Raw genomic sequence first — 26,130 nt, forward strand, 5'->3', positions numbered from 1 at the left:
GAGGAGTGGAGACCCAAAGCCCATCTGTAGGCAACTGGACATCCCCTTACAGAAGGGTCTCGGGGAGGAGACAAGCCAGTGTAGCAACGATGAAACATACAACTTTTCTCTAGTTCTTTAATGCTTCCTCCCCTGTACTATCATGATCTCAATTCTACCTTACAAATCCAACTAGACCAGAGTTTGTACACATGTACAGATAAGAGCTGGAAACACAGGGAAGCCAGGACAGATAAACCCCTCAGGACCAATAATGAGAGTAGCAATATCAGGAGGGGAAGGGGAAGATGGGGAAGAAAGGGGGAACCAATCACAACAATCTACATATAACCCCCTCCCTGAGGGGACAAACAACAGAAAAGTGGGTGAAGGAAGACATCAGTCAGTGTAAGACATGAAAAAAATAATAATTTCTAAATTATCAAGGGTTCATGAGGGAGGGAGGATGGGGAAGGAAGGAGGAAAAACTGAGGAGCTGATTCCAGGGGCTCAAGTAGAAAAAGTGTTTTGAGAATGATGATGGCAACATATGTGCAAATGTGCTTGACACAATGGATGGATGGATGAATTGTGATAAGAACTGGATAAGCTCCCCAAAAAATGATTTTTTTTTAATGTGACTGAGCCCAAACCAGGAGGTCTTCAGAGTAGATAGTAGAAGAGCTCTGGCGGTACAGCACATACAAGTTGGGCTGCTAACTGCAAGGTCAGCAGTTAAAAACCTCCAGCCGCTCCTTGGGAGAAAGATGAGGCTGTCTGCTCCCGTAGAGACTTGTAGCCTTGAAAACCCTAGGGAGCAGTTCTGTCCTTCCCATAGGGTTGCTATGAATCAGAATAAAGTGGACAGCAGTGGGTTGAGTTGGGGTGGGGCTGAGGTTTACGTGGTGTGAAGAGGTAAGCGCTCCCCTCCGGTTAGCAGTTTAAATCCACCCAAGGCATCATGAGAGGGAGACCCGGAGCTCTGCCCCTGCAGGTCCCTGCTGGACATGCTCTGGAGTGTACTTCTGCTCCAGTAGACATGGGGGCGCCGTAGGTGGAGTCAACTCACCAGCCATGGATTGGGGACATTTGTTTTTATAATAACTGTGCCCAAAACGTAAGCCTAAATCTTGTCCACCCCAACCAAAGCGTAATCCGTATCTACGTAAGGTGGGAGAATACGGAATAACCATATCAGAGACGCCCCAGTTCCCTTCCACGTCTCCAATCCTCTGGCTCCTCCCGGAGAAAAAGGTCAAGTGTGACCCTCAGACACACCCTCCCCTCTCCTTCCTAACAAGCACGTGGCCTCGGGTAAGACCCTGGACAGTCAGCAGCATCTCAGAACTCAGTCTTGCCCGCCAAGACAGCAACTGCCGTTGGAGTCAGCAAACACGGGGTCTCCAGCTACAGTGACGGCACATGCAGAGGTTCTTTTATGTCAGGCGATCCTGGTGGCACCATGAGCGAAGCATGAGGGCCACTAACTGCAACGTCAGCGGTTCAAAGCCACCAGCCGCTCCTGTAAAGGTGTGCAGCCTCCAAGGCCTGGGGAGCAGTCGTACTCTGCCTGGAAGGTCACTGCAAGTGGGAAGGAATCTCCTGGACAGTGGTGGGTGGTGGGAACCCCATTTTCTTAAGCACTTTGATGAAAAACACAACTGGATAGACAGCAGCAGCATGGTGGCAGGCAACGGATTGAACCGCGGAACACAGTAGCTCCTGGTGCTCCCACCCCACAGGCCCATAATCATCTCCTCTCTGAAGGCAAAGCTGAGAAATGCCACCATGAGCCAGGTCACCCTCATCACACACATGACACTGGCCGTTCTTGTCACCACCTGGCAGCATCTGCTCAGCTCCTCCTCACCCAGGAATCAGAGCAGCTGGGCCTCCCGGCCGGTCCACTCCTCCTTCCATAACAGTCAAAGTCTGGGTGCCCACCAGAATCTGAGCACCCTGGTCCTCTGCCGCACAGAGGTGGATGGTCTCCATGGCAGGCCTTGCACGCGGGGTCTCCACTGTCGGGACCCCTGGGCCCTCTGGGGGAGCCCAGGGAACCACCTCAGAAACTGCACGTGGGTGCAGAAGATGAAATGCGGACCACTGCAAAGGAGGCCAGGTATATGGACGCAGAATTATCGAGAACGTGGAAAACAAAAGTGACGGGCATTCATCACCAGGCAGGTTTGTTCCACCTTGGTCTCACAGCTCTTGTGTTAGTCTGGGCTGACTAGAGAAACAAATTCATAGACACTCATATGTGTAATAAGAAGGAGCTGTATCTACCAGAGCAATTGACTATTGAGAAAACATCCCAGCACAGTCCAGATCAAGTCCTTAAGTCTGATATTAGCCCATATGTCTGATACTAGTCTATAAATTCCTCTTCAGACTCACAAACACATGCAATGATGCCAAATGCAGGAAGATCACAGGCCAGTGGGTGGAAATTCTTGTGGATCCAGTGGCAGTGGAAGAATCTCAGCACTGGCAGGGGTCTCCATGTGGCTACTTCAGCTCCAGGGCTCTAGCATAGCTCTATGTGTCTGCTCGACAGGAATGTCTCGCAGGGAATAAGTCAGTGTCACACCTCCAGCGAGCTATTTATCTCCTTAGGGCCTCCAAAAGAGGTCATCAAGCTGCGACCTAAATGACATGCTAAACTCCACCCCTTCACTCTCAAGTCTCAAATTGACAACAGATTATGTAACTACCACAGAGCTTCAGATGCAGCCATCTATTTTCCTATCCAAGTTCAGACCTCCCGTTGGGAATGCTTGCTAGCTGGGAGGATAGTGGGATGGCTGGAGCTACAGCAGCCACCGTGAAGTATAAGGGACAATAGAAATGTCCAAGTCTCTGACAACCTTGAAGCCACCATGCGGCACCGGGCAGCCTACCTCTGGATGCGGAGATGAAGGTCCCTGTGGGAAGCCTCTGCTGGCTCGTTCTTTGATACAGAAAGCTTTCCGAGCCTGATCTGAACCGACTGCTGAATCACTAATACTCCTACTGGTTGGGAGGGGTCCTCAGAGACGGGTTGAACCTGATCATCAGCCACCTCGACTCGCCTCTGAGAAACACACTGTTTACTTACTGACAGAATGAACTGGCCCAGAATTACAAAGCAGAAATGAATTACAACAGCCCCTGTGTAAGTGATTGCCCTGCAGGAGGCAAACTCCCAAACCTTAAGCAACACCAGGCTTCCCCTCCACTGAAGGCTGCTCCATGCCTGAGACACGCATGTTCTTCAGAGCAGGCCCCGGCAGCTCAGGGCGGCCCACAGCTCTGGAGGCCACAGCCACGTGCACACTAACAGCACAGTGACTTTGCAGTGCAGTGCGTGACCCAGGAGGTACTTACTGATCGTCATGGACTCCGGCACGGAGGCAGAAGGCAACAGGCTGCTCAGAGGACATCCTCGGCTCGGGGGACTGGCTTCCACGCTGGGAACAAGAAGGCAAAAGTGACATTCAGCCAGTGAAAACGCACCTCACTGTTCATATAGCTAGCAGTGAGAAGTGTAGTCAGGCACAGATATCGGAAGGAACGTGGGCCAGCTGGTTCAAACCAGTTTGCAACATGAGAATTCCACTGAATACACACACACACACACACACACACACGCAGTCGACATCGACAATGTGACAATTGGAGGTGAAAGATAGTTTGGGAGTTGTGTTTTCCATTCACTGCTGCATTATTTTGCAAATTTTTAAAAATATAGTGACTTGGAGAGCCCAGGGAGAGCCCAGGGGACCCCCTCCTTCCTGATGCTGCCGGGGAGGCAGGATCACAACACCAAGCATGGCTAGGGACCACCAGCAGCTCCCACCCTAGAGCTAAGGATAAAAATGCAAATGAGATATTAAACCACAGGATGCCAAGCAAACCCATGGGGAGCCGGGGGAGAGGGGGGGCAGAGAATGTGTAACTGAGGGCCTGGTGCCAGGGGTGGGGCTGGGGAAGGGGTGCTTTGGGTGGCTCTGTTTCCCTTTGAGATCTGTTTGTGTGGGAGGAAGGCCGCCCGGATGCACTGTGTTTTCTGCATGTCAGACAGGGCACTGGGCACCACACACACACCATCTACACGGCCTGAACATGTGCAACGGCTGCCGTTATGTTAAAACGTGACACCTTGTCATTTGATCTTCCTTTTGACCCATTTAAAATTTGTTCTGGTTTCTAATATTCCCTGCTTTATTTTCAACTGAGGCTTTTTGCTGTTGTGCTTTGTTATTATTGCTGGGGTTTTGTTAGTTATTTTGGGGGGTTTTCTGTGGATGAAATCCAGGATAGGTGTATCTACAGACCATAACTAGATTAATAACTTCTTGGGGGAGTAGCAGGGAAGGCTACGGAAAATGGAGAGCCGGTCACAATGAGAGAAAGAAGAAAGTGTTCCCAAACCGAGTGTGGTGACGACTGCGCAGCTCTTCTGAATCCAACTGAACTGCTCACCTGCATGGTCTGTGAACTGTATTCCCATACAACTGTCAAAAATGCAGGGCATACATATTAACTCCTCTAATCCTCCTGGCAACCCTATGACCACCCTAATCACAGCTGCCAGACAAAGAACCCGAGGCACAAAGCACTAACACAGCTCACCAGGTTGCGCACAGCGAGCCAACAGGCAGGCTGGGATCCGGACCCCAACAGCCGGGCTCACGAATCCCGACGGCACAGAGGTTATATGTTGGGCAGCTAACTGCAAGGTCAGCAGTTCCAAACCACCGGCTACTCCACAGGAGAAAGACGAGGTTTTCTACTCCCATAAAGAGTTGGTATCAGAAACTCCTGTCCTACAGGGTCGCCATGAGTCAAAACTGACTGGGCAGTCAGAACTGAGTGTGGTTCTGAAAACTGCATGGCAGAAAGGGGTGCGCAGCTAAATCCTGATGCCGCTGCACCTGGTAGGTTACAGGGTCAGACACACCTGACCCGGCTGCCGCTGTCCATTCCCAGGGGCTTTTCCACTGACCTGTAATCTCGCCCAGGCTCCGTGCGGGCCTGCTCCTCCGGGCCGGTCCCGTTCTCCAGGCTCCCGACAGGGACATCTAGGACAGAGTCAGAGTCTGCAGCCCTGCCAGGTGACTTCCACATGCACACCCCAGCTTCCACCCTGTGCTGTTTCCACTCAATCCACTTAACTGCAAGCTCTCTGACGGAGTAGCCTGAACCCTGGAACCACGCCTAGCGCAGGGCCCACCTCAGAACAGGGGAGTGAAAATGCTTCTCTTAGACCAAACGACTCTTGGAGCCCTGGTGGCACAGTGGGTCAGCTTGGAATGCCACGGGGCGGTTCTACTCTGTCCTATAGGGTCACTGTGAGTCTGAGACGCCACCAAACCACGGGAGTTTGCTGCATTGGAACTGTCCCACCTGTAGCAGCTCAAGCAGGACACTAGAGGGCAGCACGGCCCAATGGCAGGCGGCAGCAAAATGCTGGGAGCCCCAAACTAAGCGGCACTTGGGAAAGGTAATGCCAGGAGAGAGGCTGTAAATAATCTCCGGAGCCCACAGGCCAGGGCATGAGTGCCCTCACACGGATGTGCACTGCAGTGCTGGTCTCCTCCCAGGAAACCCACCAGCCTCAAGTGGGACCGTGATGCCAAGGAAGGCTTTTAACCCCGAGCACATGCGCCATTGCCAGACATCTGTCCCTATCCATCGGGCCCCTGTGGAGACCATGAAGCACCTCCAGGGCTTCCTCAACCCCCCCTCGATCATTCCCTCACTTGGTGGCAGGTTTGAGACTGAGCCCTACGGGGAAAGAAAGTGATGAACCTTTCTTCCACCCCGCTGGCCCCGCCAAGCTGATCCACCCTCGCAGGGTGCCAGGCCGAGCACACTGCCAGGAACATACGGGAATTCCAGACCCATAGAGCCAGGCCAGCAGCCAACACTGCTGAGAGGGGGCTTTGCAGCCCCAGTGAAATGATAGCTACAGGAAGCCTTCCCCACCACCCGCAGACAGGGAGAAGATGGGCGGGTCCAATTGAACTATGAGTCCTCAGAAGAGAAGCCGACACGTATGAGCCCCCACCCAGGACCCTCAGAGAGGAGACCGGGAGGGGCATCTGCATGTGTCGGTGAAGGCTGTCGAAGCACTGCCCGGTCCTGTGTCACCCACATCCTAGTCTCACTGGGCTCAAGTTCACTGCCATGGCTATCGTGTCAGCCACCTTACAGCGGGTTTCCTGGTCATTGACCCTCCGGTTTCTGAACTTGACAGACGTCCTCTCCCCGTGGGCTGCAGCTCACTTACTCTGGAGAAACCAGGCAAGTGAGGGTGCTGCCACCTCTACTTCTGGGGCCTTCCCACCAGGAAAGCTCTTTGGACTCCTGCCCCCACCCCACACACAGTTCCCAGCAGATGCGGGAAACCTGGCTCACTGGGCCAAAGCCCACATCTCGAAGCTCGAAGCTCGAGCAGAGCCCCTAGAGGGGAGGGTCTTCTGGGAGGTCTGCGTCCAACACCCTTCTGTGCTGCTTCCTCCCTTCACGAGACTGCGCTGAGCCCACCCACCCCACTCCCGCTCTCGGAGGGCACCACTTCCCGTTTCACCCACCCTGTCCCTCTTCCTCTTTCTGAGCGGCAGCAGGACTGTCAACAATGTCTGGAATCTCCAGCCTGTGGGTGGGGGACCAAAGCCCACTGCCACCCAGCACCTTCTGACCCACAACGAGCTGTCCAACAGGATAGACCTGCCCCACAGGGTTTCCACGGCTGCAAACCTTTACTTACAGAAGCAGCCAGCTTCGTCTCTCTACTGCTCAGTGGCTGGTGGCCTTGAACGAAGGAGCCTTCCGTTAAAGGCCAACCACTTAAACCCGCTGCCTCACCAGCATTCACTGTGTGTGTGGACACCATTGGGGACAACATGACCAGGAGGTATGCCCTCCCAAAGTAGGTGGCTAAAGAGGGCTGGAGTCCGAACTGGGTGAGGGGGTGCAAAAAATGGGGTTCGAGAGAGGAATGAATGCAGAATCTGGCCGGAGCTGCCCAGGGGAGGCACCGGGAAGGCAGGCCAAGGGCAGAACCCCTTGGACAGATGCCCCCTCAGAAACAAGGCATCGGGCCATGAGAGTCAACTGGGCCAGCACTCCAAGCCTATAACCAACCCCCGGCTCTTCAGACCCCCAGCCCCCAGTCCCAGCTGAGCATACCCCAAGCTGGCTTGTCACGCTTCAGTCACGGAAGCTTCCACACAACTCCTAGTGGAGGGGCTGTAAAAACTGCACCCCTCCTCAGGGGCCATGGTGGATCCAGGTGGCTCAGTACCATCACAGCGGGACAATGACACTGGCCCGGCTCACACCACTCTCCAGGGACTGCCAGGCAGTGCCCCACTCACTCCCTGCCCCGGCTAATATGAGTACTCTCTGTCCCCTGCCATCTGGCCAGAGCAGCAGCCAGCCCCTCCACACTAAGTGCCAGCAGCTCCTCCGCAGTCAGGTGGGTCACAGGAACAGAGCCCTGGCGGAGTCAGGCAGTGTGACCCACAGGTCAGCAGTTTGAAACACGAGCTTCTCTGAGGGAGACAAAGGGGCTTCTCCCGTAAGCAGTTCCCACCTAGGAAACCCACAGGGAGTTCTGCCCTGTCCTGCGGGGTCACTCTGAGTCTGCACCGACTCTCTACCTGGAACTGCTGGGGGCAGGGATGGGGCCAGAGGGTCTCATTCGCATCCCCTGGGGCCTGGGCTAGCTAAAGAAAGTAATAGCAAACTGCACACGGGCATGCTCAGCTGTGCAGAATGGTGCAGAAAGGGCTACAGGAAACCAAGGCAGCTTTTACCCAATGACCCCCTGCCCAAGCCCTCTGCTGCCCAGGGTACCAGGGCCTCTGCAGAAGGGAGCTCAGTGACCACACCCAAGAGGGAAACACAGTGGGCACTACTTATGGGCACCTCTGACAGGGCCGAGGGCAGTGCATCATGGGAAATAGGCACGGGCTCCCTGGAACATGCCCACACTCACTCAGCGGAAGCCCCTAACAGACAGAGGTTCAGTGAGAAGAGGAATTAATAAAACCTTCACTTCTATTACAGCCCTGCCTTGAGCTGCGTGCTGCCTTGTAACACAAACCCCCGCCAACCACCACCACCACCACCACCTCCATCACCACCACCACCACCTCCACCTCCACCACCACCTCCACCCACCACCACCACCACCACCACCACCACCACCTCCACCTCCACCTCCACCTCCACCACCACCACTACCACCACCACCTCCACCACCTCCACCTCCACCTCCACCTCCACCACCACCACCACCACCACCACCTCCACCACCTCCACCACCTCCACCTCCACCACCACCACCTCCACCACCACCACCACCACCTCCACCACCACCACCACCACCACCACCACCACCACCACCACCACCACCGGAGGAGCAGAGAGAGGCCTTCACACCCACCTGGCAGGCTGACGGGAAAGAGGACATCTGCATCGCCATGCAGCACCTGCAACGGGGCCCAGCTGTGCACTGGGGAGAGGCTGGAGGTCCCATGCAGAGGCCTGAGGGGGGAGAACACAGCTGTGTGAGCAGGGAAGGGGCCTGAAAGCTAAAAACAAATGCCCCACCCTGGAGTCCTCCCGGGGGGTACCAGTGAGGAGGCTGAGGGCAGAGAGCCCAGGCTGGGGGCCAGCAAAGGATTCAGACCCAAGCATCCAGTCTTTCTCCCTCTGTTGCCTACTGCTAGGCCTGCCCTGTGCCAGGCACCCTGCCTGCCACCAAGGGCCACAGACATGTGTGAAGCACTGCTCAGGCAGAGAAATGTGTGTAGCCTGTGAGTGGTACAGGGGACCCCGATCTGGCCAGGAGGCAGGCCACTGTGGAAGAAGTGAGGGGTGGGCCAGTGAAAGTAAGTGAAGCCAGGGAGCACTGGGGGCTAGGGTGAGGGGCAGTGAGCATGGTCAAATGGAAGGAAGACCATGTGATCCAAGGTCTGTAAAAATGGCAGCTCCAAAGCACTACTAGTGTCATCTGCCCTCGCTGGTCCTCAGAACCCAGTCACATCCTTTCTGGAACCCTTTCAAGAAAGGGTAGCCTCTGGGCCCTTAGCAACCACTCAGGAATACCAGTAAGTGCTCAATGGATGCACAAGCAAATGTGGTGAAGAAAGCTGATGGTACCCAGCTACCAAAAGAAACAGTACCTGAAGTCTTAAAGACCTGAAGATAAACAAGCAGCCATCTAGCTGAGAGACAACAAAACCCACATGGAAGAAGCACAACAGCCTGTCTGACTTGATCGCTGAGGACAAAGTGGGTGCACAAGCAAAAGTGGTGAAGAAAGCTGATGGTGCCCGGCTATCAAATGCTATAGCATCTGGGGTCTTAAAGACTTGAAGACAATCAGGCGGCCATCTAGCTAAGAAACAACAAAGCCCACATGGAAGAAGCACACCAGCCTACCCCGACATGAACACTGAAGACAAAGTGGGTGCATAGGCAAATGAGGTGAAGAAAGTTGATGGTGCCCAGCTGTTAAAATATATAGAATCTGGGGTCCCATAGGCTGGAAGATAAACAAGGGACCATCTAACTGAGAAACAACAAAGTCCACATGGAAGAAGCACACCAGCCTGTGAGATGACAAAGTGTTGAAGGGAACAGGTATCAGGCATCAAAGACCAAAAAAAAAAAAAATCATAGCATTGTGAATGAGGGGGAGTAGAGAGTGGGGTCCCAGGGCCCATCTGGGGGAAATTGAACAGCCCATTGCAGAAGGGCTGCGGGGAGGAGATGAGCCAGTCAGAGTGCAGTGTAGCAACAATGAAATATACAATTTTCCCCTAGTTCTTAAATGCTTCCTCCCCCCGCCCCACACTATCATGATCCCAATTCTACCTTACATATCCAGCTGGACCAGAGGATGTACACTGGCACAGATAGGAACTGGAAATACAGGGAATCCAGGACAGATGAACCCCTCAGGACCAGTGGTGAGAGTGGCGCTATCGGGAGGGTGGAGGGAAGTGAGGGAGAAAGGGGGAACAGATGACAAGGTCTACATATAACCTCCTCCCTGGGGGATGGAGAGTGGACAAGTGGGTGAGGGAGACGTCGGATGGTGTAAAATATGATAAAATAATAATAATTTATAAATTATCAAAGAGTTCAGGGGGAGGAGGAAGCGGGGAGGGAGGGGGAAAATGAGCTGATACCAAGGGCTCAAGTGGGAAGCAGGTGTTTTGAGAATGATGACGGCAACATTTGTACGAATGTGATGGACACAAATGATGAATGTACGGATTGTGAAAAGAGTTGTATGAGCCTCCAATAAAATGATTTTTTAAAATAAGGTGGTCGGCTCAAAGATGAACCCAGAGCACAAGGCCTGGTAGGTTGTCAACCGTCGACAAAGAGCCAGACACCATGCCTGGTGTTTTATAAGGACAGTCTTATCTTCAGGAGTGCTCCCCCAGTACAGTAGTAGCCTCTGGGCCCTTAGCAACCACTCGGGAATACCAATAAGTACTTTAAAGTTCATAGAACAACTCTAAAACTTGGCTGATACAGACGACCAACCCAGATCATCATTATAAATAGTCAGTGATGAAGAGAGGAGGGAGGGAGAGAGGACTGAAGGTGCCACAGTCCGGAAGACAGGTGGCAGGCAGCAGTGACTCTCCTCGCGCAGGCAGAGTCCGACTCAGGACACAGTGCCACTGCGGCCGTCGAAATGCAGGGACAGTGTAGCTTCGCATTAGAGAAGTAACAAACGAGAAAATACACCACGACCCCAAGAAAAAGAGGAAAGTGGGAAACACACATTATCTCAAATACAACTGGGCCCTTAGTTTCTTCTTTCTATGCATACTTTATAAAAAGTTTTTATTTTAAACAGGACATTGTTTTAATCTATAAATCATTTTATTGGGGCTCATACGACTCTTATTTTAAGCAGGAAATTAAGAGTACAATTTTATTCTGCTTTTTCACCCAAGGTGAATTTACCAGAATGTCTTTCTACGACTGAATAAATGTTAACTGTCCTGTCTGTGAACTTAGATATTCCCAAGGTTGCAGCGACCAAACAGTCTGCTGCGAAGCCGGCCCCTTCGGCAGCACATGGAGGTGTCCCTCCAGAAACCGGGAGCTCAGCCCCAGAGGCTGCACTCCTGTCCATCAGGAGGCACGCGGCCAAGTGGGAGAAACAGGCTCTGACCGTATGCCAGATGCCAGACAGGATGAGGGAGGAAACAAGGAAGCATGTGCGAAGAAAGGCAGGCAAGCAGGCAGGCAGGCAGGCAGGCAGGCAGGCAGGCAGGCAGGCAGGAAGGAAGGAAGGAAGGAAGGAGGGAGGGAGGGAGGGAGGGAGGGAGGGAGGGAGGGAGGGAAGGAAGGAAGGAGGGAGGGAGGGAGGGAGGGAAGGAGGGAGGGAGGGAGGGAAGGCGGGCGGGCGGGAGGGGAGGGAGGGAAGGCAGGCAGGCAGGCAGGCAGGCAGGAAGGAAGAGAACTCCTGACAGCTGTCCTACATCCCTCATGCTTCAGCACTTGTATGAAGCACCTACTATGTACCTGAAGCTATCCTGCCCACTCAGGACACACTGGGAACAAGAGTACTACCTGTCAACAAAGAGCAAGAGCCTGTGAATGGTAGACCCTGAGTGCAAACGGTCAGTGTCCTCTGCTGCCACCTGAAGAGCTGGTGGTTCGAGTCCAGCCAGCGGTGCCTCGGGGAAAACCACAAGAACCCTGTGGTGCTGAGTTCCACTTGGACACCCCCGGGTCAGAATCAACTCGCCAGCCCCAAGCTTGGGTTTTATTTATACTCGGGAGTCGGCCAGCCCCAGTGCCACCCCCTCTGCTGGCCGCCAACTGTAGGGCTTGTCTTCTGTGAGGTTCTCCTTTCAAATCTGGGCAGATTTGACTCTTCCACTGGGCACTTGCTTAAATCCTGGTGCCGTTCAATACCTTCCCATTCTCCCATCTTTAGTGAGGTTGCCACCCCACCTCCCTCAGGTCAGAGAGCTTACAGAGCGGAGGGAGCAGCCTGGCTACAAGGTCGTATGTTCCCTTTGGAGAGAGGCTCCACTCTGCGCCAACAGAACACAAGAAAGACTACAGTGTGGCTGAAACAAGAGCTTCCCACCTCCCGCGCAGGCCAGCACTGTTCCTGGGATGCAGCTCCTCCCTGGCCACCCCACTGCCCAGCCCAGCTGGGCTATAACTGCAGGCCCTGCCCATAAACCCGAGCTTCGGGTCACAAGGAAAGCATTACTCAGCAGGCCACCCCATCATGCCTCAGCTCTTGCCCTGGATGTCTGGCAGAAGGCACAGTGGAGGCCCTCTCTGCCCAGGACAGGCAGTTCTTGGTGGGCGGGAGGCCCAGTGGCTGGGAGGATCCAAGCCCCTGGCACAGGGTCAGCCTGCAACGCCTTGTGCTTTTACACATCACAATGCCTGCAGCTACCCTGGCTCCTCTGCCGGCCTCTCCCTCAGCCTCCCCTCTGGGCACCTAGTGGGCAGGAGGGAGAGCAAAGAACCTGTGTAGTGATTCAATGCTCACTGGCACATACTCCTGCAAGGCCCAAATGAAGGACCAAAAGGCAGGTCACAGACTGAGGCGCTGTTGGTATTGTGGTTGTTGTTAACTGCCAACAGTCAGCTCCCAACTCAAGGAACCCCATGCACAATGAGACAGACAGTTGCCTGATCCGACCATGCCCAGGATCAGGGTGGATCAGGCCAGTGTGAACCACGGGGTTTGTACTGGCTGCTTTTCAGAAACCGGTTGCCAGGCCTGTCTTCCTTCTCACTCTTTGTCAGGAAGCCCTACTGAAACTAGGGTATGTTCAGCATCCCAGCAACAAGCCAGCCTCCACTGTCAAATGAGTGACAGCTACACACACGCGAGCTGCACTGGCCAGACCCTGGCCTGGGTCCCCTCATGGAAGGCCAGAATTCCCCTCAGAACCAGACCTGGTGTTGAGTCCCAAAACATCCGACTACCCTAACAAACGATTTGGGGGTGAGAGGAAAAAAGGGGTGAGACGCACGAAGATGCTCACTTCAGCAAGGATCACAGCACAAGGCAAACACACCCAAACCTACCGGCCAAGTTAACACCCTACACATGGGAACTAACTCCCAGGGATCTGACTGGGTACCAACTGGGAAGCAGTCACAGCTCAAATGCAGGGGACAGTCGACAGCATATGTTTTGTGGGCGCCTTGGTGGTGCAATGCTTAAGCGCTCAGCTGTCACCCCAAAAGATGGCAGCCCACCACAGGCCCCTCGAGAGCTCCTCTTGGAAAGACCTGCAGCGAGGAAAGCCTGTGGGGCAGCCGGTCTGCTCGGTCCCACAGCAGCAACTGCAAAGGTGACGAGACACGCGCCTTCCATCTCCCGAGGAGCCCTGGTGGGACTGGGAGGTGGCGCCAGACTGCTGGCCACATTGGAAGGAGAAAGGTGCATCCACCTGCTCCCATGAAGACTTCCGCCTCAGGAACACTGTCTCAACAGGGTCACTACGAGTCAGAATGGACTCCGTGCAGTATGTTTAGGTTTGGAGGTTTCTCTGTCACTGTCTGGGTTCTTGCATCTCAACCCGCCATTCACACAGCAAGGCCGGGAGAAAGGTGGGTCACTTCCGAGACTAGGGGCGGCGGGGTGGGGATGTCTGTCTGTCTGTGGCGTAAGCACTGTCATGTGCCTGCACTTGCTGTGGTAGATGGCCACATGGGGGCGTGGGGGCTGGTGTTCCTCAAAGCATTAACCGGAAAGGCAGAGTGAAGTCCAGCTCTGGGAGTTCAGATAGCCTGAGAGCTCCCCTCTACCAGGCCACGAGCTACTTCCCCACCATGGCAGGGCCTCACCGGAGACTGGGCAGGGAGCAGCATCCACTCTATGGGGCCGGTGGTCAGTCTGGGACACCCTGCCAGGCCCTGGACATAGGTGCTGGCACCTGAGTTAGACACAGGAGGGCCAGCCACTAGTGTTGTAGTAACGTTTAGTCCTACTACCAGTAACTTGGCTACGTCGTCGCTTAAGGCACCACAGGCTCCAGAAGTTTGCATCCCTGACCTTCATATTCCTAACTGTGATGCTGACTGATGGGGATTTAATAACAGGAACGGAGAACCATTCTTAACTGTGATTTAAATACCGTGGAGGTGAGTCAAAGCAGGTTCTTACTTAGCCTTCGGGCAAATGCAAGAACAGGTCAAACACGGTGGGCAGCAAGTGAATGTGGCCGTGATGAAAGATTTGCCGCTGGTAAAAGCTGGTTCAATCTTCTCAGATCGAGGGCAAGTTCACACACCAGTGAAGGGCAAGCCAGAGTTGTCAGTCTGCCGGACATTTGTAGCCCAGGGAATTGCCCGCGTTCGCTTTTCCGCACCTCTTACTTAGCTAACACCAAGTTAGCACTTTCTCCTCCTAACTGGAGAGAGTTGGAAATGACAATGCCCTACACAGATCTTAACTTTGCAAAACTGCAGAGAGAGGAAACAGCTCATGGGACACAGGCTGCGGAGGGTGCAAGGGGAGGGAACTCACTTCTCAGGCGACTCCGAGGGGCCCACGCCCTTCGTCCCGGGCGAGTCCCCATACAGCTCATCCTCATTGTCGTCCACATCTTCATCGTCGATGCTCTTCACGTCAAGCCTCTGATGCCCACACTCCCCGTTCAGAGACACCGAGTCCACTTTCCACGAGTTGCTGCTCTGGCTTCCATTGGAGTTTGGCCCAAAGGGGCTCTCGAAGGCCGACAGGATATGAACTGAGGAGCGGTCAGAGTTCTCCTCCGAGCTCTCCCCTGCTCCGGGGAGCTTCCGGAACACATCGCTAGAGCTCTGCTCATCTTCCTCGTCATCGAAGGAGATAATGTTGGTCACCTTCTTTTTCTTCTTCCGCTCCTTTCTACATTTGGCATCTGGCAAAAGAAAAGAGTGGTACAAACACAGAAACACAAAATGAAGGGACGAGTGTACCATATTAGCTCTAGATTGTAGGAAAGTCCTTCTGAGTCGACTAAGAAATAAGCTGGACAATAAATTAAGGGTGTTTTATTTTTTATTCCAGAAAAGAACTTGCCTGTAGGAGAATGACAAAATGGCTGTGGACCTCTGGTTCCGATTCTTTTTGCAAACATATGGCACAAGGCATCCCTGGGGCTGATTCCTTTGAAAGGTGTGGCTAATTGCTTCCGTGGACAACCGTCTCCTTTGCCACGAAACCGAAAGACTGGATGGTGCCCAGTTCCCACTGCTGAACTTTTGAATCAAAGATTCCAGAAGAATCATAAGCAAATTCTGCAGGGCAGAATTTCAAATTCTCATGGATTCTCGACTTTCTGGAGCCACGGAGAGTGGATGAATCCTTAAACTATTGCCCTGAGATTATCTTTAAACCTTAAATAGTTCCTGAGAACATCCTAAACCACATAACAAATAGGTGGTCTTAACCAGATAAGGATGTCGGCCTTAAGCTCTGTACTCTCTTAAAACACACTCCTGGGGCAATGAATGTACAGATGTGCTTTACACAACTGACGTATGTATGGATTATGATAAGAGTTGTATGAGCCCCTAATAAAACAATTTTTTAAAAAACACCACTGAGAACAGATCCAACTGACAACAGCGACTTGGAAGATGAGCTGAAGCTGTTTGTGGGCCGTGAGGCTGGGGAGGAAGAGCCCCGAAAGGATGGTGAGAAGGGCCTCCCTTCACCATGCAGTCCAGGCCACTACGCCGCGCAGGCAGACACTGCGGAAGGGTGCCTGCGTCCTCCACACCTCCAACAACAAAAAAACTGGCCCACGGGACTCCTTTGGAGCAGTCACTTTGATCCAAGTGATTTCTGAGGGGATTTTCATTGTCCCACTTGGGAAAACTCTCTCATGGCTGTAGATGAGACAAGGGAAGCTGGTCTGGGAGGTGGCGGTCCAAGTGCATGTTCATTAGCTGTCCTCAAGTTGGAGCCTGGCATATGACAACCCACGGCTGATGGGATCAGAACGTTGGAAGCCATGGAGTTATTTCACTTCATCCTAATCTGTCTTAGGCTGGAAGCGACACTGTTCAGAAACCTGTGTGGTATCTCCCAGCACAGTGCAAACCGACACTGACAGTTGGAAACTTGAGATATCTTGGCTAGGAATTGAACCTGGGTCTCCTACATAAACCAAGAACTCACTGCCATGGAGTTGATGGCGATTCATAGCAACCCTAATGGACAGGGTGGAACTGCCCCCTGTACAATTCTGAGACTGTGGCTCTTCACATGAGTAGAAAGCCTAGTCCTTCTCCTGAGGAGCAGCTGGTGGTTTTGAACTGCTGACTTTGCAGTTAGCAGCACAACGGGGAACCACTGCACCACCAGGGCTTCAGGATCTCCTACATAGAAAGTTAGAATTCTAGCTCAGTCAATGCCTTAAATGCAAGTTCCTCCCATCCCATAAGTTGCCCCCTTAGCCATGTGACCTTGCTGCCCCTCCCACCTCAAGATGGGACCCATTTCTCTCTGCTCTTGAATCTACCTGCCCTACTTTGAACCAATAGGTGACGGTATTGGAATTAACAGTGTGTGAATTCTAGAGCACGGGCCTGTAGAGGTCTTGCCACTTCTCTGTTCTGCCTCTTGGAAAGCTGTTGTGAGAGACGCACACCACACCACACCACACCACACACACACACACACACACACACACACACACACACACACACACACCAGGAGATCAGTCCAACTGACTGGAAGGCCAGAGCCCTGGGTAGACCAATGGTGCCAATCAGCCAATAGCCTGCATGAATTCCAGACATGTGTGATGAGTGAGCGCAAAAGTCCAAGAATAAATACAGATCCCATCCCACCTGGCCCTATGTCCCCTGTGTGAAACCGTAAGGTTTTCAGTGGCTAAGAAACATGGCAGCCAGGCCTTTCTTCCCAACTCTCTCTGGGTGGATTTGAACCCCGGGAGCTGTTTGCTTCTCTACTTCATTATCATTTCCATAGCTAGACAAGGCCCTTAACGGGGTCTAGTGGTGCAGTGCCTTAATCGTTGGACTGATAACTGCAAGGCCAACAGTTCAAGCCCACCAGCCTCTCTCCGGATGACAGATGCCGCAGTGTGCTCCCTGGAGGAATGACAACCTCAGACACCAGCGGGGCTGCCCTCCTCCTGTCCTGCAGGTCACTGCGAGTAAGAACTCACTCGACACCAAGGAGTTTGATGGTTAGGTTTAACTTCAGCCTACGGAGGCCTGGTGGCACAGAGTTGTATGTTTGTTTGGCTGCTAACCTGGAGGTTGGTGGTTTGAACCCAGCCAGCAGTTCTGTGGGAGCAAAACCTGGCTGCCTGCTTCCATAAAGACCAGCCTCAGAAAATCCCATGGGACAGTCTACTCCGTGTATAGCCAAGCCAACTCAGTAGCCGTGAGTCAGGCCATAAAGCTCCCAGGAGGCGAGAAGAAAAGGGAAAAGAAGTGGGCAGTGTCCCGCGGCCAGAGGACAAGATGTGCCCACCGCAGCACAGCCTGCTGCCCTTTGCTGGCTCTGCTCTCACTCACCGGCACTGACGCTCCTGGACAGGACAGGCAGCGGGTCGGTCTCCTGGTCGGCCTTGATGAGGATGGACACAGCAGAGGACGCCGTGATCTCCCTGAGGAGGCTGCTCATGCCCTGCGTGGATTCCTTCAGCAGGTCTGAGACGGTGGGGGCAACCTTGCTCTGCCCGTTTAAATCCTTGTTGTCGATGTTAATTGCAAAGAGGATGGAGTTCAGACCTGCCCAAAAAAGGGGGCCGAGTGAGGTACTTGCTGCTGGGTCAACCATACCGCCAGCCTGAAACTGGAGCGGCGAGCATGCCAGAGCCTGCAGCACGCACGTGGCCCAGAACCTTCCACAAAAAGCCTGCCCGAGTTCTACAGGGCACGCAGTACACACGCTGACCATCAGCTTCCCGACCAGACCCACTGGGCCGGTGGAGCCTGGAAGACTCCCTGAGACCGATGGCTGAGAGCCTCTTCAAACCTGGCGTGCAAACTAGGCTGCGGTCACCTGGAAGCTAAAGACTGCACTGCCCACTTGGTTCCAACTCATGGTGACCCAATGGGACAAGACAGCTCCAGGAAAAACAGTGGCTATCACCATAAGTCTGTGCTCGGTAAGAAAACCACCTGTCTGAGCCCGAACGGCCAGCGGGGACTGTAAACCAGAGACAAGAAGGGACCAGGGCAGGGAAGCACCAGAAGGAAGTCACGCACGTTGCAACAAGCGTGACAACGCGACTGCGCCCGCGCTGCGACAGACATCACTGCAGCCACGCTGTGACATACGGCACCAAAGTCCTGCTCCGACAAACATCACCCTGGTCAGGCTGCGACAGACGTGAGCAAGTTGTGGAGAGATTGTTGGACGAAAATTACTCTGCTGTGCATACCTTTGCCAAAAACACGGTATTACTTCTTTAAAAAAAACTCTACAAAACTGGAGTTGACAAACTGACGGCCAGAGGTCAAATCTTCCAGAAGGGAAGGAACACCCCTACCTCTAGGAGGAGGCCTGACTTGGGTTCCAGGTCAGACTGCCGGGGAGGGCTACCAGACCCACCACGTCCCTACTAAGCCACCTCGGTCGAGACTCACGGCCTCTTCAAGCTTCAGTGTGCTCGGCTATAATATGGGGAAGCGACGCCTTTCTCAGAGGGCTGCAAGCATTACACACAACCGCCCACCAAAAGCACTCTGCTCCCTAAGCCATGAGCATCACTGCAGGCAGAAACCTGCTCCCTCCAAGCAGTCACGCCTGGTTTGCTCTTGGATGGACAGGACTAACATGATTTACGGGACTTCGCGTAAACATTCTGGGGCAGGAAGACAAAAAAGCATCGGAGAGAGAGGTGAGAGGCGCACTCGTCTGGTGATCCCATCTCTCACCCTTTGTCCAATGACAAGCCTCTGCAAGGCCCATCAAGGCCCATTCCCCAGGGCTTCCTGTTCACAAGCACGCCCACGGTTCTGTGTCACAGATGAAACAGGCATAGGCCCGATAAAGGTGACTAAGGACCCAGAGTGCCCCTAATGGGGGAGGACAGGGAACAGGAGATTGCTTAGCTGAACTGCCCAAGGTCACCCAGCCAGTAAAGGGCAAAGCCAGGAGTCCAGGGTGGGTCTCCTGCCTCCAAGACCCCAGCTCTTATATGACACCTGTAAAGCCACAACCAAAAGCTCTGAGCCCAGGTCATCTAGACCGAGGTAACAAAGAGAGCTCGGAGCCATATGGAGGGGCAGTGCGAGTGGCTCGAAAGTCATCGAGTGGCAGGGAAAAGGGAAGCACCTCTGGAGTGACAGCTCACAGCCTGACTCTTCTGCTCACTGTGCTTCCCAGGGCCCACCACTCTGGGCTAAGCCAGCCTTACCAGCCGCCATGGTCGGGAGCATGCTGGACCTCTCTTCATCCATCACAAAAGACCAGTCTTCGTAAAAAGTGCTGCAAATGGAAAAAGAGGATGGGGATGTTCTGAATAGTGGGTCTCTGCACAGATCAGCCAGAAATCGCAGTGGCTCCCAGGATACCCAGGCCTGGCCCTGGCCCTGGCCCTGTGGATTCGCTCTATCTGTGGTCTCTGGGGTTGAGCTGACTGGCTATCAACAAGGGCTTGACGCTTTTGACCTGCCACTTCCTCACTAGTCCCATGAGCCCCAAGGTTGAAAGCCCCAAAATAGGCATGATATGTAAATGAAGCGTTTACAAAGTGGAAGGGGCAAAGAGAGGTATGAGTTCCACTCTCCCAGTGTCTCCAGGAGATAGACAGGCGGGGAACCCCAGTTGGCCAGCAGAGAGCTCCTGCTTTGGATTATTCAAGAAGAGGCCACTTCAGGAATAAATAGCAGTCCCTGGCTCCATCCCCTATAACACCTGCTTGGGCTGTGGAGCAGGAAGCCCAAGATATGCCTGGAAAGGGCTAAGGATGCCCACAAGTCTAATCAGCAGAGGGGAGGTTAAAGGGACTGCCCAAGGCCATCTGGCTGCAAAAGCAGGTCTCTGAGGTCAATTCCTCAGCTCTTTCTCGGACTCTCTGCTGGACAGTCATGTCAAATAACTTCTACCCCTTGGCTTTCCTGCCAAGTCATGGAATGCTAAATCCACAAAGTCTGAGCTCAATTCCAAGGAAGGAGAGTCGGAGAGGAAGGTTAGCCAGACTGGGAAAACCAGCCACTGATGTGGCTGACTACAGGAGAGAAGAAACACAAGGTTTCCATCCAAATTCCAAAGTGCAATGCCAGTAGGAGCCCACGCCACAGGTTCAAATGGCATCGCTGCCCTGGAGTCTCAGAATGGTGGCCTCTTGAAAATCTGGGTCAGCTTTCCAGGGAGTCGCACCTGGCTTGCAACTTTGGTTAGGTATATCAGTAGCAGCCCAGGTAGGTTCATTTGATTAACAGCCAGGTTCACTTTAATGGCCCATGGGTAAATTCAGCTTTGAGACTGAAACTGAGACTCAGAGCCTTCCCAAAAACTCCAAGAGTGTCTTTAACTGAAGCTGGCCGCTGCTCAGTGGTCTAGATGGTCTCAGTCTCCTGGATCCCCACCCCTCCCAGCACAGGCCCACAAGTGCACCACGGCAGCCAAGACATGGGACTCAACAAGATGGACACCTGCAACAGGAGAAGCCTGCTGTGTTCCAGACTTTCAGGGCACACTGCCCAAGTACCTAAGGCGCTCCTGTAACATGCCCACAGGCAGCAGAAGTAACAGAGCAGCACACTGAAGCCAGACAAGGAGATGGAATCAAGGCTTCACACAGGTTCAGTCTGGGCCAGCCCCTGCTGAGAATTTGCATATCTCTGGTTTTAACAAGATCCCTGGGTGGTTCTTAGCATCTTATAATTATAATTTTATAATCTGATCATTCTTCCGCATCATCAGGGACCTTGTTAAGCCTGTAGATCCTGATTCATTCGATCTGGGGTGGAAAGGCGAATTCTCAGCAAGAGGCCTCCCTGGAATGAATTGGTTTGGAGAGCTAATGAAATCACTGATCTGCCCCTGCACTAGTGAAATGCAGTTTAGTTTACTAGGTTAAAGGAAACTTCGCTGAGGACCCAGGCACTGCTGAGGTAGGAGCTATTCAAGGGACCTGGGCAAGATTGAGTACAAAGCCACAGCCATCAGTCCCAAAAGGACAACAAGCTAAAAACCAAGCCCCTGTCATAGAGTCGATGCCAACTCACAGAGACCCAGAGTTTCCAAGACTACAACTCTTTACAGGAGTAGAAAGCCTCATTCATCTCTCGCCCTCAGAGAGGCTAGTAGTTTTGAACTGCTGGGCTTGCAATTACAACCCCAACAAGTAACCACTATGCCATCAGGGCTCCTGCAGACGGACAACAACCAGAGCCCGAGACAGAGCGAGTGTGCCCCGAGTGTCGGGGAAATGGCGGGAAAGGACACGGTCATCTGTGAGTACAGTATGGGTGATGCCAGCCCGGTTTCCCCACACATACAGCATCTCACGGCTTGGAGGTCAAAGCGGTCGACTGATAATGGAGCTTTGATGGTGTAGTGGTTACGCACTGGGCTTCGATCTGCATGGTCAGCAGTTCAAAACCACCAGCAGCTCGGAGGGAGAAAGAGTGGGCTTTTACTCCTGTAAACAGTTACAGTCTCAGAAACCCACAGGGGTCACTATGAATCAGCACTGACTCGATCACAGGGAGTTTCATTTGGTTTGGTGGTTGACTAAACCATCACAGGCTCAGATCCTGTGACACCTGTAGGGGACATACCTCCCCACCCTGCTGACCAAGGAACACTGGTGGGATACTGGTTACTACTGCAAGGCCAGCAGTTCAAAACCATTAGCTGCTCCGAGGGACAAAGATGAGGCTTTCTACTCCTATAGAGTTAGTTTCAGAAACTCCCCGGGGCAGTTCCACCCTGTCCTCTAGGGCTACTGGACTCGATGGCAGTGTTGTGTGAGTTTGAGAGCATGCTGAACAAGGAGCCCTGGTGGCACAGTGGTGATGCACTGGCTGCTAACTTGGTCAGTGGTTACCAAGTCAGTGGTAACCTGGTCGAAACCACGTCCTCTGTTGAAGAAAGACAATGGTAGCTTCAACAGAGATGGCCGCTGGAGAAGCCCTGTGGGGCAGTTCTGCTCTGTCCTACAGGGTCCGCATGCTTCAGAACCAATTCAGCAACCGTGGGTACCCTGCCACAGGGGTATGGTCATGGGACTTGCTTAACCCAATGAAATGTGGAGGCTCATTGTGGCCAGCAGCTTTCAGAGCCTGTGCTTTGTCAGCTCCACCCGGGCTGTCATGAAAGGAGAGTAGACATGTGTAAGTCTGACGGCCGAGTTTCCAGACTGAGGTCCCCTACCCGTGGGTTCACCCTAACAGGCAGGCAGCACAAGGAAACCATAAACGTGGCTGAGCACACACTGTCCCTGCTGTTGGTGAGTGCAGCAGAAGCTGGCCTGTGGTGCTACTGTCAGTTGTCATGGATTCCAGTGCAAATCCACGTGTTCAAAATGAGAAAGACTCCACACAGGCAGCAGACAGCAAGGGCTGGCTTCCCAGGTGCCTCTCGGTGGCTTGCAACCACTGCAAACTGCAGGCTTGTGAGCAAGAAAGTCTAACAAATGCATTCGGGATTTGTTTGTGTATAACCAATGACCCCTCTCCCCAAGTGAAATCCTCTTCTTCTTTTAAAAGTCAAGTTGGAGCTGACTAGAGAAGGCAGCACACAAGCAAAACCAGAACAGGAGCCTGGGCACTAAACACTAAAAGAGGGAGTGACTCTGAACTTGAAAGGGCCTCCAACTCAACTTCCAGGGAAGAGACTGCAGGCCTCCCCACTCTAAGCCTTCACAGTAACCCTGACTGAGTGCTTGCTATATGCAGGTGCCACACTGAGCCCTCGGTAAGCATTTCTCCATTGATTCTCCCACCAATTAATCCCACAGCACAGCTGAGTACATAAGAGCTGTCAGGGGAACTAGCTGGGTCTGGGTGGAGGAGCAGAGGCCTTCATGGGGCCCAGCCCAGTGGGTACCTGAGCCTGCTGCACCTCCAGTCCAGCACAGGACCTAAGCCTGCTGCAGCTCCCCCCAGGGCCCGGTCCTGTGCAGTCCAGCTCAGCCCAGTACCTGAACCTATAGCAGGTCCACCTGGGGCAGTCCTGTCCAGTCTAGCTGGGTACCTGAGCCTGCTGCGGCTCCCCCAGGCCCGGTCCAGCCCAGCCCAGTACCTGAGTCTGCCTCTGTCGGCCAGGAGCATGTGCAGGTAGCGCTCCAGGGAGTGCTCATTGAGAGCACAGCGCAGCCAGGCGCGGCCCCGGCCCACGTCAGAGGCGATGTGGCGCAGGGCGTAGAAGCGCTGCAGCTCGTGCTTGTTCAGAACCTCCTTCACGTACAGCCAGAACACAGGCTCTGGAGAGAGACGGGACACACAGGTCACTTGGGGCCAGGTTGGGGGCAGCTTCAGAGGACTGGAAGATGTTATCACAGGAAGGGGCAAAGAGACAGAACAAGATGCTCAAAATGAAGACTCCAAAGCCTGTCAACCAGAGATGACCATTGACCACGTGTTTCCTTCTAGTCTTTTTCTTTCCCAGTGTATCTATGTGTACGTACATGCATGCACGTATATGCTTATCCACCCACACCCATGCCCCTGAGGTGCTCAACCTCCAATCCTGCAGTCTGTGTTACTGTATATGGCAGGTGTGATTAAGGGTCCTGAAGCAGGAAGAGTGTCCTGGATTATGCCTGGGGCTCCCAAGTCATCACAAGTGACGTTATCAAAGGAAGGCAGAGGGAGATTGACAGAGAAGAGGAAGAGCCAGGTGACAGGGAAGCACAGAGGATGATGTGGCCCCAGCCGTTTGCCACCAGAAACTGGGGGTGGCAAGGGATGGATTTTGCCCACAAGCCTCCAGAAAGAACCCATCCTTCCAGCAGCTTGACCAGAGATGGACTTGGGACTTGAGCCTCCAGAACTGAGAGGAGAAATGATGGACATTTCTCCTCTGTTCAGTGGCAGCTTGTTACAGCAGCCACGAGAAACCATGACGTCACAGTGTGTGTGTACTTCACAGCGAAATTATGACATCACAATGTGTATGTACTTCACAGCAGACACCAGAAACCATGACATCACATCAGAGCACACGGGAAACCATGACATTATAGTGTGTGTGTATATCACAGCGAAACCATGACATCACAGAGTGTATGTGCATCACAGCAGACACGGGAAACCATGACATCACAATATGTATGTATGAGGGGCTTCAAACATTCAGGAAAATAGTTCATGACCTCTCAATTCTATTTTCCGTGAACTCTCTGAAGTCCCCTCGGACGTATAGACTGTCATTTTTATGTGCATATAGATTATTTTGAATACTGGTTGCTTTCTTTTCTTCTTTTATGAGCTTTTTTTCCTGTCGAATTTAAAGCTCTTAGAGAACACTTATTTGATGGCTTCTCGGACAGAATGTAAGTAGGCATGAAGGTTAAGCTTTGGGCTGCGATCCTCAAGGTCCACAGCTGGAAGACACCCACTTCTCTGTTCTATATGATTGCTATTGCTGTGTCCTCGGTTGCTGTTGTTCTTTGTCCTTGTCTTGCAAGTTCTTCTGTATAGAAAAGGATGGGTGGATTGATGAAGACAGTGACTGAAATAACAATTACCTGGGGGCACAGAAGGGGGAGGGAAGGGGGTAGAGAATAAACAGCAGTGGGTACAAGGAGGGAAATGTTCCAAAATTGATTGGGGTGAAGACTGCACAACTCTTCTCCATGTGGGTGAACTATTGAATTGTATGGTTCAATAAGTTTAATTTCAAAAAATTATCTCTCGATAATTCCAAAACACAAGTGCCATAACGTTCTAAGCTGAACTCTCTACCATGAATTTAACTGGCCCAGAAGACTCCAATGGGAGCCAACGTTTTGATGGTATCTTGTTGGGGAGGCACTCTGACAAGACTAAAGCAGAGCAAACTTGTATACAGCAAGCAGTAGTTTATTCTGGAATGTACCACCTGGATAGGTTCCCAGGAAAACCTTTCCTAAGCTGAAATCATGCAAAGCAAAGAAGTCATTATCTTTCATTTAGATGGGAAATGTGAGCATTCCTATCAAATCATCTCAAATAACACACACATCCCAGACACTGATCCACAGCGTCCCAGGATGCTTCTGAGAAAGGAACGTGGCGATGCCACTCTCGCTGCTCGGCGTGTACGCCAGCCCTCAGACACGCTCAATGCTAGCTGGCTTCTCGCACCAGGGCTCAGACACGCTGAATGCTAGTTGGCTTCTCGCTCCTTTTTTTCCCCCCCAGAAACATGAAAAATCCTCTTCCATCAGTTAAGGAACACAGCTACTAGCATAGGTCTTTCCTAATAGCAAAGGGGTATAGAGTGACCTTTTGAAACCCAGGGCCCCTATGGCTCCGTCAGGTCTCCTCTCAGCTGCAGCCCATCTTTCTGGAAAGACGCAGCCTCCTCCCTCTGACCGGGAGTCCCCAAGAAACTCCTGACCGTGTGTTTTTACCTTTCCATTTACCAAATTGCTTACTGCCACAGAATTCTTCCAGGCCTGTAAGGGCAGTGCTGACAAGGCTAAGAATCACCCCAGTGGAGCTCCGCTTCTGCCGCCAGATTAAATGCAGTCTATTTCAAGGGCAGCTCACCTACCGCTTAATCAGGCAGTGTGCGTAATTTAATTTGGGATTGTGCTCTAAAACCTGGGGCTAATTCCAAAATGAGCAAGGGCTTCTGGTCCCCTGAACACTGGAGAGCCAACTGCCAAAAAGAGCAAGTGCCAAGAAGGGAATGCTGCAAGGAAGCCCCACCCCACCCTCTGTTCAACCAACCACCCAACCAGCCAAACTCCCTGCCATCAAGTCCATACCAACTCACAGCTACCCTGTAGGACAGAAAAGAACTGCCCTTGTGAGCTTCTGAGACTGTAACTCTTAGGAGTAGAAAGTCCACCTTTCTCCTGAGGAGTGGATTTGAACCGCTAAGCTTGTAGTTAGTAGCCCAACATATAACCACTGTGCTACCAGAGATCCAGCCTCTTTTAGAAAAGGCAAACTGCAGTGCTCTGGCAGAGCTTCTAACAGGCCTTAACCTTTACTGACGCCAAGAACGCACAC

The 26,130-nt window shown here is 52.8% G+C and overlaps 1 protein-coding gene across 1 annotated transcript in view; it reads right to left on the reverse strand.

Annotated features, from left to right (window-relative positions):
• SNX29 (sorting nexin 29) overlaps positions 1-26,130 on the reverse strand; it is a 499,345-nt gene that overhangs the window by 419,606 nt on the left and 53,609 nt on the right. The window contains exons 5-11 of the mRNA XM_075564274.1: positions 23,210-23,390; positions 19,374-19,444; positions 17,524-17,739; positions 14,513-14,888; positions 8,420-8,520; positions 4,970-5,045; positions 3,349-3,431 (exon numbers count right to left, since the gene is read on the reverse strand). Coding sequence (XP_075420389.1) covers positions 3,349-3,431; positions 4,970-5,045; positions 8,420-8,520; positions 14,513-14,888; positions 17,524-17,739; positions 19,374-19,444; positions 23,210-23,390 — 1,104 coding nt within the window. The remainder of the gene's footprint in view (positions 1-3,348; positions 3,432-4,969; positions 5,046-8,419; positions 8,521-14,512; positions 14,889-17,523; positions 17,740-19,373; positions 19,445-23,209; positions 23,391-26,130) is intronic.

Source organism: Tenrec ecaudatus, chromosome 12 (genome assembly GCF_050624435.1).
Source record: "Tenrec ecaudatus isolate mTenEca1 chromosome 12, mTenEca1.hap1, whole genome shotgun sequence".
Taxonomy (NCBI): Eukaryota; Metazoa; Chordata; class Mammalia; order Afrosoricida; family Tenrecidae; genus Tenrec; species Tenrec ecaudatus.